The sequence below is a fragment of the Balearica regulorum genome, chromosome 16 (assembly GCF_011004875.1).
Source record: "Balearica regulorum gibbericeps isolate bBalReg1 chromosome 16, bBalReg1.pri, whole genome shotgun sequence".
NCBI classification, from domain to species: domain Eukaryota; kingdom Metazoa; phylum Chordata; class Aves; order Gruiformes; family Gruidae; genus Balearica; species Balearica regulorum.
The window spans coordinates 364,259-380,072 of NC_046199.1; the positions used below are offsets into that span (position 1 = coordinate 364,259).

General features: G+C 40.0%; 1 protein-coding gene across 14 annotated transcripts in view; it reads left to right on the forward strand.

The window, feature by feature from the left end:
- PHF20 (PHD finger protein 20) overlaps positions 1–14,826 on the forward strand; it is a 73,905-nt gene extending 59,079 nt beyond the window's left edge. For all 14 annotated transcript variants that reach the window (XM_075768935.1, XM_075768943.1, XM_075768947.1 and 11 more), the window contains 5 exons: positions 937–1,036; positions 4,329–4,524; positions 7,361–7,760; positions 10,236–10,419; positions 12,039–14,826. In XM_075768935.1, coding sequence (XP_075625050.1) covers positions 937–1,036; positions 4,329–4,524; positions 7,361–7,760; positions 10,236–10,419; positions 12,039–12,181 — 1,023 coding nt within the window. In that variant the 3' untranslated portion in view covers positions 12,182–14,826. The remainder of the gene's footprint in view (positions 1–936; positions 1,037–4,328; positions 4,525–7,360; positions 7,761–10,235; positions 10,420–12,038) is intronic.
- Positions 14,827–15,814: the final 988 nt, after the last annotated feature.

Consider the following 15,814-nt stretch of genomic DNA (forward strand, 5'->3'; position numbering starts at 1 on the left):
TGAGGTCCCTGCCCACCCAAACCATCCTATGATTCTATAAGAAAGAAAGGCTATGATCTGTTGTCTCACTACTTGTAAAAATAGGAGTTCTGAACTGACAGCACAGTTTCAAATCAAAATTGACTTAATATTCTTTTGTGGGGGTTGTCCTATGTTTCCATGGTCTTTAGGCTGCAGTTGAAGTTTTGTCTGCTTGTTAAACTGGGGGGGGGACGACAGATGACAGTGACTGGCACAGAACATGTGGATATAGTTTTTCCTGCTCTAAAACTGTATGGCTCTAAGTACAGTGATTGCATTTTAAATAGTATAACTGCACTAAAAGTGTAGGGCCCGGTTATGTTCAGTCTTTGCCAATACAGTTGCTCACACTTGGAAGGATGTTGGAACATTAAGTTAGTACAACTGCATCTGCACTTGAGTTTTATGTTAGCAATAGATAAAATGTTAGCGATATAAGTATCAGTAAAGCATAATATTGGCTGGTCCTATGTGATGTAAATATCCCTTGGATTTTATAATTGAATGTGATTTGTTGTTTGAGGAGGAAACCTTTTAATTCAGAAAACTTGATATATTTTGCTAAAGAAAGCTTGGTTGCATATTGTTTTCTGTCCTGATTATGTGTGCATGCATCTTGTGAAAGACTTTCATCTCTAAAGGGAACATTTTTGCACCTTTCAAGGATCTCTGTTTCCACTTTGTAATTGTTGTCATTCTCCAGAAATCAGTGAAAAATGTGTGGGAAGGGTTGAAATTTTATTGTAGTCTGATTCTTTAATGTATTTGCCTGTAGCTGGAAGGGGGGGTGGTGGTGGATATTAATACACCTTTTTGTCTTAAAATGCATAGATGATGTGTCTCTTAATTGAGGTAATCTTACTGAGCTCCTGTAGGCTTCATTTCTGTTGATGTGCACTTCTTGACTTTGAACAGTGTGAAGAGTGTCTATGCTGGCAGCATGGAGTCTGTATGGGTTTACTGGAAGATAATGTACCTGAGAAATATACCTGCTATATTTGCCAAGATCCTCCAGGTACAGAAATTTAAGGTTACGGAGCCTTCTTATGTATGTAGTAACTTTATTAGTTTTTATATATATATATATATATTGCAGAGATTAATTTTTTTTTTTTGCTCTCCTGGCTGTGTCTGTCATTATAGGTAATTGCATTCAATTCTAGATAGAGAAAGTTTAATTTATGCGAATGTACATGAGTCAATATTGTGGAATTACAGCTGGACAGGAATGAAAATGAATGTTTTTATGACCATCTGTCAGATATTTGCCAGTAATAAGGATTGTATTATCTGGCTGTGGAAAATGAATTTAGAAGCACTCAGGAAACTTGAGCAAAGACTCCCAACAGGCACATCTTACGGGATGTGGCTGCAGCTTTCCTCCAGCCAGACCAGCCTTACATGTTCTTTAACATAAGCCAGCAAGAGGCTCGCTGGTTCTCAAGAGCTGTGATGTGCTAGTGCTTGTTATGGAAGAGCACTTGCAATCCACGTATATAAATACAAATATAAACTGTCTTGGGTCAGAGCTGATTAAGCAATGTATTCTCTACTCCTGACTATATTTTAAAATGTCTTAGTCTGTCTTATGCAGCAGCTAAAATTACACTTACGTGGATTTTTTTCTGACTTCATACTCTATGAATTTTATGAAGCCTCACTGAATGTAGAAACGAATTGAGGCTTGAGTCTGTGTTCATAAATTATAAGAAAATAGGATCTCCATTTGCCTAATCACAAGACCTTTTTGGTTTATATACCTATTTGGATTGTGATCTCCACTTTTTTTTTTGTGTTTAAAACTACCAACTCTTTTGTAGCTTAACTCATTGATTTATGTAGTTCATATACTAATGTTGTTTGTACTCGTAGCAAGGAAGACATGCTACGCTTACATTGTTATCTAAGCAGTAAAATATTTTAACATTTATTTAGGGGTTGGGTTTTTTTACAGTATTTTGCATCCAGGATTTTAACCCCTTATTTTCAAGATCTTTTGCTTTGATTCGTGTCAATTTGAGTTAGTTTTAAACTTAAGTGCAGATGGAAACTGAAGTTGTGCCATCATACTTAAAGTTTCTTACTAAATACAAATAGTTCATCAGAATGCTTTTTGGTGAAGACTGATTACAACTAACACTTCATTTGCTTAATAAGTTTAATCAATTTTATTAACTGTTGCTTTGAAGATCCTGAAACTTGCTTTTTTTTTTTTTTAATTTGGGCTTAATTTTTATCTCTGTCTTGGAAAAGGAAAACATATCCAACTTTTTGACTGCAAAAGTGGCTTCTCCATTTCAGTGAATCTGCTGTCGGCTTGAAAGGAGCTAAATAGGCTTTGTGACTCTGCAAAGAAGTTGCTTTTAAAACTGGCCATAGCTGTTCAGCAAATTCCTATTTAGGAGCTTTCCCCAGTTTAGTGCTGGGACTTGTAACAGCACCATTTATATTATTGGAAATAAAAGCAAGGTTAGTGCAATTATAACTAAAAACTACCAACTGTCACTTTAGACAATTTTTTTGAGTCAAGTGGGATTTTTAAGACATTTATTAACACTTACCCTTGCTTAAACATTATGAAGGTGCTTATGATGTGACACGTTCATTCAAGCCTTAGAAAGCATACATCGTTGGATATTGTCTTGTGTCTTCTCTTATAAGCTTATACACCTAGAGAGAAAGCACTTTTTGTCTCCCCAGTACACTGCTGAGTAAACAGTGCCATGGATGGGCTTCAGCTGGATAATCTCAGTGTTGTTCAGATGACCACAGAGTCCTAAAATTCACAATTTTATTCATGTGGGCTGAACTTCCTTTTCTGTCACAGATGGTAGCTTCTCTAACACAAAAATAAAAATGTGATATAATATTAATACTGGTATGTCAGGAATGTCTCCAAAGTGGTTCTGACCATACCTAGAGGATCTCCTTGATGCAGCTTATCTGCCTGAAAAGTTGAGCTATTATAGCCTTGAAAATTTGTTCTTCCCTGTGTGGGTGGTTTTGGAGATCTTGCCTCAGAACATTGAGTATTGTCCTGTACAGCCTCGTGGCTGAACGTGCTTACAAGCACACTCGTTTGCTTTTACTCCTTTACCGTGGCAGAGTGTTTAGTATTGCATTTAAGTTTATGTCCACAAATGTTCATATAGGGCGTGATACAGACACCATTTTGCTGGCATTCTGTATGTAACCATCCAACAGCATATAAACTCCTGTGACCAAGCTCTGCTCGTTTCTCAGTACAGTTTCCAAAGAGTTGTTTTGCTTCGTTGTGCTGAAGTTAATTGCATGGGCAGTGACACTGCCTAATGTGCCTGTAGTGCAATCCCTTGGTCTTTGCTTCCTAGTAACTCTTTATTTTTATTTTATTATTTTTTTAGCTTCTCCTTAACTGCTGAAACTTCTAGTCAATGATAACCTGGTTATATTGGAGTCTTTTTTTTGTGACTATCATTCTGAGTCTGTGCTCCAATATAATCTCTGATTTTGTAGGTTTGCTGGCTGGGCTGTATGTAGGCTAGTGAATGATGTGATGTTTCTCAGGGTGCTGAGCTGTCGTCTGAGAACATCTGTTGTAACAATACGTTTTACAGGGTGTGCATGGACTTTTGTTGGCTTTTTGGCTTGGAATTTTTTGTTTGTGTGTTTGCAATTTAGCAAGCATCTCAAGTTCCACTCTTTCCCGCTAGTACTACTTTGCCTGCTTGAGTTACTTTTACTGATGCATTTATCCCATTTAACATCATTTTCATTTCAGCTGTTGATATTCTAACCTCTTAAGCTAGAATTAGCATTAATAGTCTGACTTGGGCAAGTTCTCCATCAGAACCTCACCATTGATTCCTCTAAAATTTACTTTTGAATGTCTGTACTAATACACCCATGATGCATAAACCCAAGACCGCTGGGGAGGGGAAGTTCACTGCCTTTTGCCATATTTTTCTGTTTGCAGAGCTGTATTCAAACTGTAGCTTTAGTTACAGCCATGGTACTAGGCAGTGTGATACCCTGCTAAAAATACATTTTCCTCTGTGTAATTACCTGTTGTGGATGTCCTTGGATGGAATTTGGGGTCTGAATGCTTTTGTAGTTGGGCAGAGGTTTTTGACTGAGGTTATCATCTCGCTTCCCACTTTACAAGTTCATGTCTCCAGGGTTTTGTCTGCTATTATAAGATCTTTATTGGTACTATTGTTAAGAACAAATAAGCTGTTGCAAGACTGAGATAATCGGCATAACTACCAGTAATGTTAATATACCATAGTTAATGCTTCATTTTAACACACTCATTACTGTTGCTTTAGGTCAGAGGTCCAGCTTAAAGTACTGGTATGAGAAGGAGTGGTTAAGTAATGGTCACATGCATGGCTTAGCATTTTTGGAAGAAAATTATTCCCACCAGAATGCCAAGAAGATAGTAGCCACTCACCAACTTCTTGGCGATGTACAGAGAGTGATAGAAGTACTGCATGGACTGCAGCTGAAGATGAGCATATTACAGTAAGCAGTATTTAAGTATCAGTCGGCATGTTCTCAACATGAATTAGATTTCAAATGGTAGAAAAATAATCAGAAATTCAGACTTATTTTTGTGCTTCTTTGTGGATATATAACAACATAGTTTGAATTGCAGCTGTGATCTTTGAAAAGGACTTGGCTGCTTAAAAACTATTGAAGTGTGTTGAGTGTAACTTGACTATGTGTACAGAAGGGTTGGGGAAGTACAAAGGGAAGAGGGAGAAAACTAATAACAGCAGCTTCTCTTAAAGCACCTAAACAGATTTAAGTAGCAAGAAGAGGATAGGCGTACAACCTATGGCAGCATTCTTAAAACACTTGCCTTCTCCATTCCAGTAACTCTAAATCATGGCTTTTCCAGAGAAATCAAATCTTTTTGTTTAGTGTAATGTGTTGCTCTGTTGTAGTGGGAGAGCAGTTGCACCTTCAGCAACCTGTAACAATTCATTTCTACGCAAAGATACGTTATGATATATATGAAAAAATAACATATTCTCTAATTGCAGTAGAAGTCAAGTTTTCTGCGTCTTTTCCTGTTTAAAGTCATCCTTGGGTTCTGATGACAGGAAAAATTTTTTTCGAATTCAAATCCAGCAGGTTTAAATTGGTTGAATTCCATATTTATTATTCATTAGTTGATAAATTGCACAGCAGCAGCTATTTGGAAAGCAAAGCTTTTAGTGTTTCCAGCATTCTTTAGAAATTTTTCCCTTAAATTTAATCTGTGGTGATGCAGTAGGGCCACTGGCAGTACTTGAAATGCTTAAACAGTGGAATAATGTTTAAAATAAGTTTGTTTTTCCATTATGGTATCCTTTAGTCAGATCTGTAAGTAATCCCTTCCCTCTTTGGAGAGGGTGGAACATAAATATTCTAAGACCACTCCTTAGGCCTTTTCTTAAATAGCAAGACTTTCCAGTTGTAGAGCAAATGCAGATTTGTATAGCACTAAGGTGTAGAGCACTGGGCAAGTAATGTGATGCTTGTTACAGACTTGGTTCTTTTTCTATCCCATCCTGAAGTTGGTGTAATGACCTGGTTTAATTAAAAATGAGGCGTAGTCCTGTTAGGACCATCTTGTTAAAAGCTATAGCCCCTGTTTTCTTTATATAAATCAAAAAGGATTTGAAAAATTGCTGAATTAGAAGAATGATCGTATCGTTGATGCAGATCTACCGTCTAGGGGAGAGGAGATGATTTCGCAGCTGCCTGAAATTATTAGGAGAGTGTTGCTCAGTATTTCAAGGAGGTGGCAAAGGATCAGAGGTGACATTGACAGCTTTGGTGCAACGGGAGGAGAGCCAGCCTTCAGGAGGCAATAGTTAAAAGGTTACTCAAGTATTAAACATTCGAATTTTCATCCTTATGTAGCCGATGCATCATCTTTCAATTTTCTGTCCTCTATAGAGTTATCCCTTGCTCTTTGCTGAGCAAAATAGTGCCGTTAGGTGTAGAGTAGCAATGGAGCTGGAGTAGAAAGCTTTGGTAAATGAAAACTTGGCTTTCACTTTTCTAGGCGTGCCTTAAGGATTGCTCACAAGGACATCGTAGTCGTGCAGTCCCTGGGGGTAGAGGCGCTCATATAAAGCAGTCTGAGCAAGTCCTTGGCGTTCCTAGTTAATTGTGCTTTCCTCTGGAAGACACTGAAGAAACCTTAGCTACTGTAGAATGGATTAGAAACTTCGGAAGTAAAATGGTTGTGTTCTGTTGAGTGGTTTGGCTAACAGCTGGAACAGCTGGATTGGCTTAATGGAGTAATTCCATCTGCTTCTGTTTGCAAGGAAGCAGAGAGTGGGGTTTCGGGCCAGCCCTGCCTTTCTGTGCAGCTGAATGCAGGTGTTTTAGGGTCAGGGTTTGCCTCTGCTGCATTCTCACAGCAGATAAGCTGCCTCCTGTCCTTTGAAGGTAAGCAGATTGATTCTGCTTTGCTCTCCTTTATACTGCTGTTTTGGTGCCTGACAGACATGTGGAAGAACAGTATCAGTTACAATGCTCACTCTAAATTTCTTGTTTGTTTGTTATATCTCTGTAAGAATCTGTTACCTGTAGTTGCCCATGCTGCTGGAATAAATATGTCAATTTGAAAACAATTAAAATATGAATTTTTATAAAAAGCAGGTGGGGGGACTATGGCATGTTGCTGTACCAGGCAGTAGAGTTTGCTCAGCATCCTGGGATTTAAAGGAAAGTTAAAGTTTTAAAGGAAATAATAAAGTAGTTCTACACCACCACCCCCCCAAGTCCCCACTTGTTGTTGCTGTTGTTGTTGTTGTTAGAGGGTAATAAAAGATCAATTGATTGAATTTTAAAGTTTATTTGGGGGAACTTCTGGCTAAAGTTTGATACTGAGGGGATCTTTCACTGGTGTTTAGAGTTGTTAAAATCTTAGTTTAGCTTCAGTGTATTTAACTTACCTGTTTAAAATACTACTAAAAATATCCCAGTGAACATGAGTTTATGCTGTTAATAAATTGCAAATATTAAAGCAAAATGCTCCTTCAAGGGCAACAATTGTGAAAAGTTGTATCTATTTCAAACTTACTCTTCAATTTTTTTCTTAATGCCAACACTTGGCTTATATACCATGCTATAGAAATGAAAATAGTGAACCTAACAGAACAATGCCGGAAGAGACACAACTGAGCTCGGTGAAATTATATTCTTTCAGAATATTTGGGTAATTTTTATTGATCATGGTCACTAAAGCATGTAGTAGTTCAAATATATGTGCTTAATTTCCTCATGTAGTAGGATAGTTTGCTCAGTCGCTTTGAAGTTTAAAGTTGGTGGGTGTTTTACTTTTTTTATGTTTGGACAGAAATAAAGAACATCCTGACCTAAAGCTTTGGTGCCATCCATGGAAGCACATCACGGTGGATGAAAAAAATCACACTAAGCACATCATTCATATTGAGGAAAACTGTTGCAAAGAGGAGAAAGCAAGTTATAGAACTTGGAATGGGACAGTTGAGAAACCCTCAGCCATTCCTTCTGTGGAGGAGTCTTACATTACAAGTGAACACTGCTACCAGAAACCTCGGGCTTACTACCCCGCCATAGAGCAGAGGCTGGTCGTGGAGACGAGGGGCTCGGCCGTGGATGACGGAGTGAATAGAATAAGGGAGAACGGGGACGATGCTCTCTCAGAGAGATTTGGCTGGAATCTGGACCGAGAAATATGCAAGATGGAAAATGAATCCAAACACAATTACTCGAAGGTATTTCTGTTAAAATAACCATCTCTGTGTAGATGATGTGTTTGCCTGGCAAAGTGCAAAACTGAACCCCTTTAATAGTATTTAGTTTATTTGTGTTGAGTTTTTTGTCCTACACTGTTAAATTTAAGTTGCCAGTGTGAATTAAAATGATAGACATGATCAGCTCCTCCATTTCAAACAATAATTAAAAAAAAAAAAAAATCCAGGTCGGAGCGGACTTGCGGATCTTAAATCATCTGCACAGTCTGTGGAACATGCATTATGGTCCACTGGCAGTTCATTGCTGCTTACTCTTATGTGTGTTAAATGCAAAAATAAACACTAGCAAGGGGATGGAGAGACAACAGGGCAAGCAGATGTGGTACTACGAAATGCACTGATGTCCCAACTTTTAGTTAGTTCCATCTTGTTACCATGTTTCTTTTAATAGTTACATTAAAACAGTTACATTAACTAAATTTGATTGCAGGTTCTTAAGGCAGTGTTTTGCGGGGGGGGGGGAATAAAGGAGCCTGAACAGATTTTTAAAAATGGTCACCATTGAATAGTCCTGTATCTTCTTCCTAGTGGAGCACTCTAGTTCTGTCTTTTCAACTCTAGGTTCTCATTTTCAGATCTATCAGAGACATTTCTTTCTACACCCCAATGCAAAAGTTTCATTTTGATTAGTTAGTGCCAAGCCATGTGAAATACAGTCTGACGAATGTTAAAAAGCCTCTGGGAAATACTTAGATATGTTTAGATTTTTTTAGATCAGGTTCTTTAGCTTTTATTTCATGGCTATGTAAGCTGTAATTTATGTTCTTTTTAACTGCTCTATCAAATCAATTGAGATTGCTCTATGTTTCCCAGAAAGGCATATATTTCAGGTCTCTAGACTTTTAGGAGCCTTTTTCTAAATCCTGTCATACTTTAGCATAATGATGAAAAAAGTGGGGAAGTAGAATCAACACTGCTGACAGTGTAGTCAGGTTTTGTAAGTGGTGGTGGTAATGGGTTTTTTTCTAGACGCTTCAATGAAAGTTTTAGTAGAATTGAGATTAGATTCCTTCAGGAGTCCCTTCTCACTGCAAAATCATTTGCTCTTTACCTGGAAGACAGGGATGAGGAGCAGAGTGAAGCCCCCATAACGAAAGGGGAAATGGTTAGTGACCTGCTACACCATTTAGACACATGCTCTGGGGCTGGACAGGATCCGCCCAAGGATGCTGAGGGAGCTGGTGAAGAGCTCACCAAGCCACTCTCCATCACGTATCAGCAGTCCTGGCTGGCCGGGGAGGTCCCAGCTGACTGGAAGTTAGCCAGTGTTGACACCCATCTACGAGAAGGGCCAGGAGGAGGACCTGGGGAACTACAGGCCTGTCAGTCTGACCTCAGTGCTGGGGAAGGTTACAGAGCAGATCATCTTGAGTGCCATCATGAGGCATGTACAGGACAAACAGGTGATCAGGCCCTGTCAGCATAGGTTTATGACAGACAGGTCCTGCTTGACCAACCTGATCTTCTATGATAAGGTGACCCACTTAGTGGATGAGGAAACCGCTATTGATGTTGTCTACCTGGACTTTAGTGTAGCCTTTGACACCGTTTCCTACAGCATTCTCCTGGAGAAACTGGCTGCTCATGACTTGGGTGAGTGTACTCTTCACTAGGTAAAAAACTGGGCCCCTCAGTCCAAGAAGGACATTGAGGCGCTGGAGCGTGTCCAGAGAAGGGCAACGAAGTGGTGAAGGGTCTGGAGCACAAGTCTGATGAGGATCGGCTGAGGGAACTGGGGTTGTTGAGCCTGGAGAAGAGGAGGCTGAGGGGAGACCTGATGGCTCTCTACAACTCCTCTGAAAGGAGGTTGTAGCCAGGTGGGGGTCGGTCTCTTCTCCCAAGTAACAAGTGATAGGACAAGAGGAAATGGCCTCAAGTTGTGCCAGGGGAGGTTTAGATTAGATATTGGGAAGAATTTCTTCCCTGAAAGGGTTGTCCATCACTGGCACAGGCTGCCCAGGGCAGCGGTGGAGTCCCCATGCCTGGAGGTATTTAGAAGACGTGTAGATGTGGCGCTTGGGGACATGGTTTAGTGGTGGGCTTGGCAGTGCTGGGTTAACAGTTGGACCTGATGATCTTAAAGGTCTTTTCTAACCACAACAATTCTATGTCAAAAATAGCTTTAATAATCCCAAGGATGCACAGATTAAGTGCAGTATCTTCCAGCTGGAAGTTGGCAGGGATCTCGCTAAACATGTATGTGTTATCTTGAAAATCAGATGCTTGTGAAGTGTGAAGAATAGATTTTGGCAAAATACCTATAAAAGCATGTCTGTACTTAGATCCTCTTGCCCAAACTGCCTTAATATTTGTGCATGATCTCTTCTCTGTGTCTTGATCAGTTGAGCAATTAGCTTGGGTAACTGTAAGGACCTACAGTCCAGCTCACTGATTCTACTTCACTGTAATAAGCATTAACGTGTGCATTTCTGCTAGGTAAGAGAATCTGTGTCTAAGAAAGTCTCCGCAGAGGAAGCAATTGAAATGAAACTGCTGGAAAAAGACAAAGAAGGAGCTGTGAACTCGCAGCTGCAGTGGCAGCTTAATCTTTTAGCTCATGTGGAATCTCTGCAAGATGAAGTCATACACAGAATGGATTTCATTGAGAAGGAGCTAGATGGTAGGTAACGCTTTTCTATTTCAAAAATTAACTATTTATCTGAACTACCTGTTCAGAACATGTTAACTTGAATTTTACTTCTGCAGACCTACACAGATGAGCGTTGCTTTGTCAGATTTGCTGTGTTGACTAATAGAAAATAGATGTGCTGCTGATGTTGGGGGGGGGGTGGATTTTAAAACAAAGATCAAATTTAAACTGAGCAGAATTTTATAGAAAAAGTTCTGGTTAAATCACCTCTCAATACTTGCATCAAATGAGGTAGTGGAATATCTTCTGTGTCTTTTTCTTTCACGTTTTTGTCATTTTTCATGGCACTTCTGTGTGTCAGAACTTCCCTGTTCTTCAGAGGCTTGCTGGCTGGTTCAGCCTATTCTAGGTGGCCTTTGTGGTGCACAAAGCTCTTGTTTCTTGTGTCTTCCAAATTTATTACTTAAGTGTCTCTTGAAGTTTGTTTTGCTAGTGATGTAACACTTAAAGGGTTTAGAAATTTGCTATTAAACAATCCAGGATAGTTCTTTTTCTTAACATCTTTGGCCATTGGTTGTGCAGTGGTTAAGTTCCAGCTTTTCTTGCGAGGAAAAAGTGCTTGGGAATCTAACCTTTGCCAAAGTAAGAGTCCTCTCTAGTTCAGTAAGGTACTGAAAAGTTGAACAATTAAAGGAATATTTCAGGTAATGAAGACCGATCAGGCCTGTAATCATAATGCCTGTTTCATACATGACGAAGCTCTAGTTCACAAAAGTCAGGCTTTTTGTATCTGCGGCCGAGCTGGAGGGCTGCTCAGAGTATTGCTGCTCTCATCAGGAATTTTCTTGTTTCCAGGCTGGCTGTGTCAGTAGTTGGGTAATGCCCACTAGTTCTGCCCATGGGTTAAACGAGCCGGTAAGCTGGTTAGTGGCGATGGCTGCTGCTGCGTCTCTTGGCAGGTGTATTCTGTCTTGAAGGCTTCAGTCTCCTTCTGCGATACTGTCCTGTCCCCCGAACTCACTGTAGTTCGAGCTGACCACCTTTCTTGTGGTCATGTTACATTATCGCCCGAGGTGTCTTTTGATCAGTGGTTTGTTTGGTTCTTGTTTCCTGCTGGGAAACTTTAGAGCAGGAATTCATTCTCTTTGTGCGGTGGTCTGCTGTTTGTGCTTTCAGATTTCCTCCCATTTTCTGTTACCCCATTCTTTCTGTCTTGGCCAATTGTATTCTGTATTGACAACAAACTTCTCTCATTAGCGTAGTCCTATTCTTTTAGGATCTTCAGTGAAAATACTGTGTAGCTGCATCTAATGCTGATCTTAAAGGTATTCTGGTGGTTTAAACTCCCTGTACCGCAGTGTCCTTGCTCTGGAGTTGGTACAGATCAGTGGAAGTGCAGCACCAGATTTCACAATATCTAGTCCTGAGTGTTCCTTCCCTGCTTTCTCCTAGGAACATCTGCTTTTTTTTTTTTCTGTAAAGATTGGTGTGAGGAGCCTGGTTTTCTGATTTCTTAAAAACCACATGTTAAAAATACTGCCCACTGTGCTCTCAAGATTCACAAAAGATTTCAAGAATTCCTGTTTTGTGAGTTAGGTGGTCTGTTTGCTGAGAAGTGGAATAGTGATAATTTTGTTTTTTCTTTGCAGTTTTGGAGAGTTGGCTGGATTATACAGGAGAGCTGGAACCACCAGAACCACTAGCTCGACTCCCACAACTCAAACATTGTATAAAGCAGCTTATAACGGACCTAGGCAAAGTGCAACAGATTGCACTGTGCTGCTCAACATGAGACTAGAAAATGTTGGAGACTGTTACAGAGTGTGAAGTTGGAGCATCTGATGTGAACAGCTCTGTATATTTAAATGAAATGAGCATGCTGGTTGCATGTGGCGCAGATTGACTTCAGGGATTTGCGAAGAAGTGCTGTTCAAAGAACAGCAAAAAGGTTATTTTATCTCATCATAATTTTGGGTTTATTAAGCAATTATAACGATGTGGAAGAGGTCATACTGTTGTCTTCAGAGGTTGGGTGTTGGTTGATCAATTGTACTTAAATTTTCACTCCTTACAAGTTGCTGATTGAAACGGTAAACTTTTCGTAATTAAATTAACTAAAAATTGTGCCACTGAAGAACAGAGTTCTAAGAGCCAAAAATGTTTAGTTGACAGAGGTTGTAAATAACTTTGCATAGTTTAAGTGACTCGTGTCATGTTTTATTCTTTCTGGTTTATGCATAATAGCACACAGTATTTAATCATTAGGAAACGTTATAACAGTTTTCAGACTTAGTAAGTATGAATGTCCAGCTCTTAACTATAAACTGTTACGTGGAGGTTTGCAAGTAACAGTGGCCTAAACCCCACTTCTGTTGTGTTAAATAATGTAGCAGAAGGTCACAGGTGGATTGCACTTATTTTCAGAATAAATGATTGTTTTTCCATATTTATCCTGTCACTATCACATGGCTTGGTACGGGGGAAGCCCATTAACGTTGTGCTGATGTGCGTTCTTGAGCTCTTAAACGTGGCCACGCCGTGCCTCCTGAAGCAGCGCTCATGGGACGCCCTTGTTGCGGCGGTGGGAAACGCTGCGCCGAGAAGGCTGGAGGTGCGCTTGGAGTTCCAGACTTCACCAGGGTCTGTCACGGATGTTACGTAGTTTTCTACCCGTTTGTTGATAATTGCCATTCCGGTTATATTTTGAAATACAGACTTTTTTCAATACTCTGAACGTGTTCATTGTAAAGACTTACTCTATGAATGTGTGGTTTTGGGAATCAGTTTATTTTATATTTGTGTAAATAAAGCCTCAAGATCTATGCATGAGGTACTGTCCTCGCAGACAGTGAGTGGGTTATTATCTAAAACGGTGTATGTTCAGAGTCCCTTTTTATACCTTACGTTTTCATTCTCTGGTTTGTATTACTTTGTGAGAGCAAGGTGAAAATGCTGCTGATGTTCCGAGTCCTGTTTTACAGTACCTTTTGAAACATTGGTGTATTGTAAGTTTTTGAGATGTTAACAGTCTTTCAGCTGCCGATTGTAGCTCCATAATACCAGCTGTGACTTTAGTTTTCCTTCCCAAATGTTCCTGAGTTAAGCTCGCCGTGGGAAATCGTATGCTGTTTCTGCAGTGAGAGGGTGTCCTTAAGGTGCTGGATTTGTTACCTTGATTTTATTGTGTGTGATGGTACCACCAAAGGGTAAAATTTAAGCACAGTTGTAATTGAAAGGCCCATAACTCTACAAATTACTAATTTTGGGTATGAATCTCTAATGTTTGTATACTGCAGAGAGTAATGTAAACTTGAAATATCCAATATTGTTGTAGGAGTTAACAGTATCTACACAGTGAATATTTTCTTTCCTTCAGAAAATGAAATAATTAGGCTACTCTAGGTTGTAACTAAGGCTTTTGTGCCAAGACTCGTTTCAGGGAATAATTTCTCACAGTTTTATAGAACTAGTTGGTATATAGCAAATACAACATATGTACAGCAGAAAAATAAACTTATTTTTCTGTAACAGAATTGGAATAAAGCTTACATGATATTTAAGAATCGCTTTGCGCTCTGAAGATGAGTGCAATGCTTATCCTTCTCTCATTCCTGTTACTGACTCCAGTAGTTCTAGAACAGGCGGAGGTAACCAGACAAGCAGGACAGCCTCAGAAGGAGCGCCCCAGGCAACTGGGAAGGTTTTGGGGTTTTTTTTTCAGGTGAGATCAGCCAGAAAGGTGTTCCCTGATGGAAATCTCTAAAGTAAACACTCCGACCGGGTGTCTTGAAGAACGTATCTGCGTTGTTAGCGAGTCGGTCGTGCTTAACAGTTGGAGGGCATGAAAGCAGATAAGTTCCCGAGCAGAATTTTCACTCCAGAGTGCTTCTTCCCAAACAATTGCTTTTTCTTTGTTCGTTGTATATTTTTACTTTGCCGGTTTATTTTTGCTCAGGGCAGTACTTAAGATTTGGAAGAACAGGCGGTTCTGATGGGTGAATCAAACTGCAAATACTGGAGACATGTTTTCCTTTAGTAGAGCTAGGGAAGCCCTTGCAGATGAAGACCGAAAATATTTATTTAAAATAGAGTAGCATTTCTCACATTCAGGAAAGGTTCTTTTGTGCTCTGCCTGGATTCATTTTTGTCCCTGTTTTTGCAAGTTTCCACATTGTTGTTTCTTAGTCTGGACCGACTGTTCGGTCTGGCAGGTCACTTTTTTATTCCTTTAAATCACTGGTAAGTGAATGCAACGTGGAGCCTTGATGAAATGAGCAAACATTGCACTGTGGATACATAAGTATATTTGTCTTTGTTTATGCACTATTAGTACCGAGGGCGCTGTACATAGACTTTTGCTTTGGAGCAATATTTGCAAAACTTGAAAACTTCTGTATCTTGGTGTTTCGAATAAATAAATAGGTTTTTGTTGGTTAAGTCTTAGTAAAGTCTTTGTTTCAATGATTATTCAACAAAAGAATTTTGGACTTTTTTTTATCACATGGCATTGAAATGCAGGTACTGTAGTTTGACAGGAATATAGATCTTAACTATTCTTAAAGTACAGAAATTATTGTTTTCCAGATCTGTCTCATAAGTATTCTTAATAGGTAAACTGTTATGTATTGGTTTATAGTGGATATTGTTTTAGTGAGGAGCTTGTACATTTTATTCCCAAATCCTAATACCTGTAATACATTAGGACCTAGTATATGTAATCTGACCCTAATTTTTGTTCCTGTTTCAACGAATAACCGACTAGGGCTGCTCCATGCACTTGGCAGTGGCAGCTGGCTCATCCCTCTGGTGATTTGTTTCACAAGACTTGAACGTCGCAGGTAGGAAGCTGCTCTGTCCAGAACAGGCAGTGTCTGAAGTGTGTGTATGAGACCTCCCCGCCCGGAGACAAGTGTGAAGCCAGGATGCTCGCCCTGAAGGCGTAGCTTCCCTGAAGGCGTAGCTTCCCGGAACAGTTCCCGAGTGAATTGGGTCAAGTGCTGCCACCTGTACAGTGCAAACTGCATAGAGAAAAACCAGTTTTCAGGTGCAAATGTGTTTTGCCCATGTAGCAGCAGTTGAGTTTCAGGTAGGTTTGGGAGGGTTGAGCTGGAAGGGAACAGCACGTGGGTGCTGCCGTGGCACCTTCCTGAAAGCTGCTGCTGTGTCCTGGGCAGCAGCAGCGAGCCTGGTGTAGAAGCTGCATGTTTGCTGTGTGAGGCAGTGCTGCTTTAGTGTTCATGCAAAGGAAGGCACTTCTGATGTATTTGCACAATCTGTACAGAGAAAACGCAGAGGTACGGGAAGGGGAGAAGCTAGGGGGAGGTGCTGGAGGGGAAACTACCTGGTCAGGGTCTGGCCGAAGGCAGCGCAGGCATCAGGTGCGTTTCTGGTTCCATCTCTTTCCCTCTCAGTTTCCCCAGTAGGA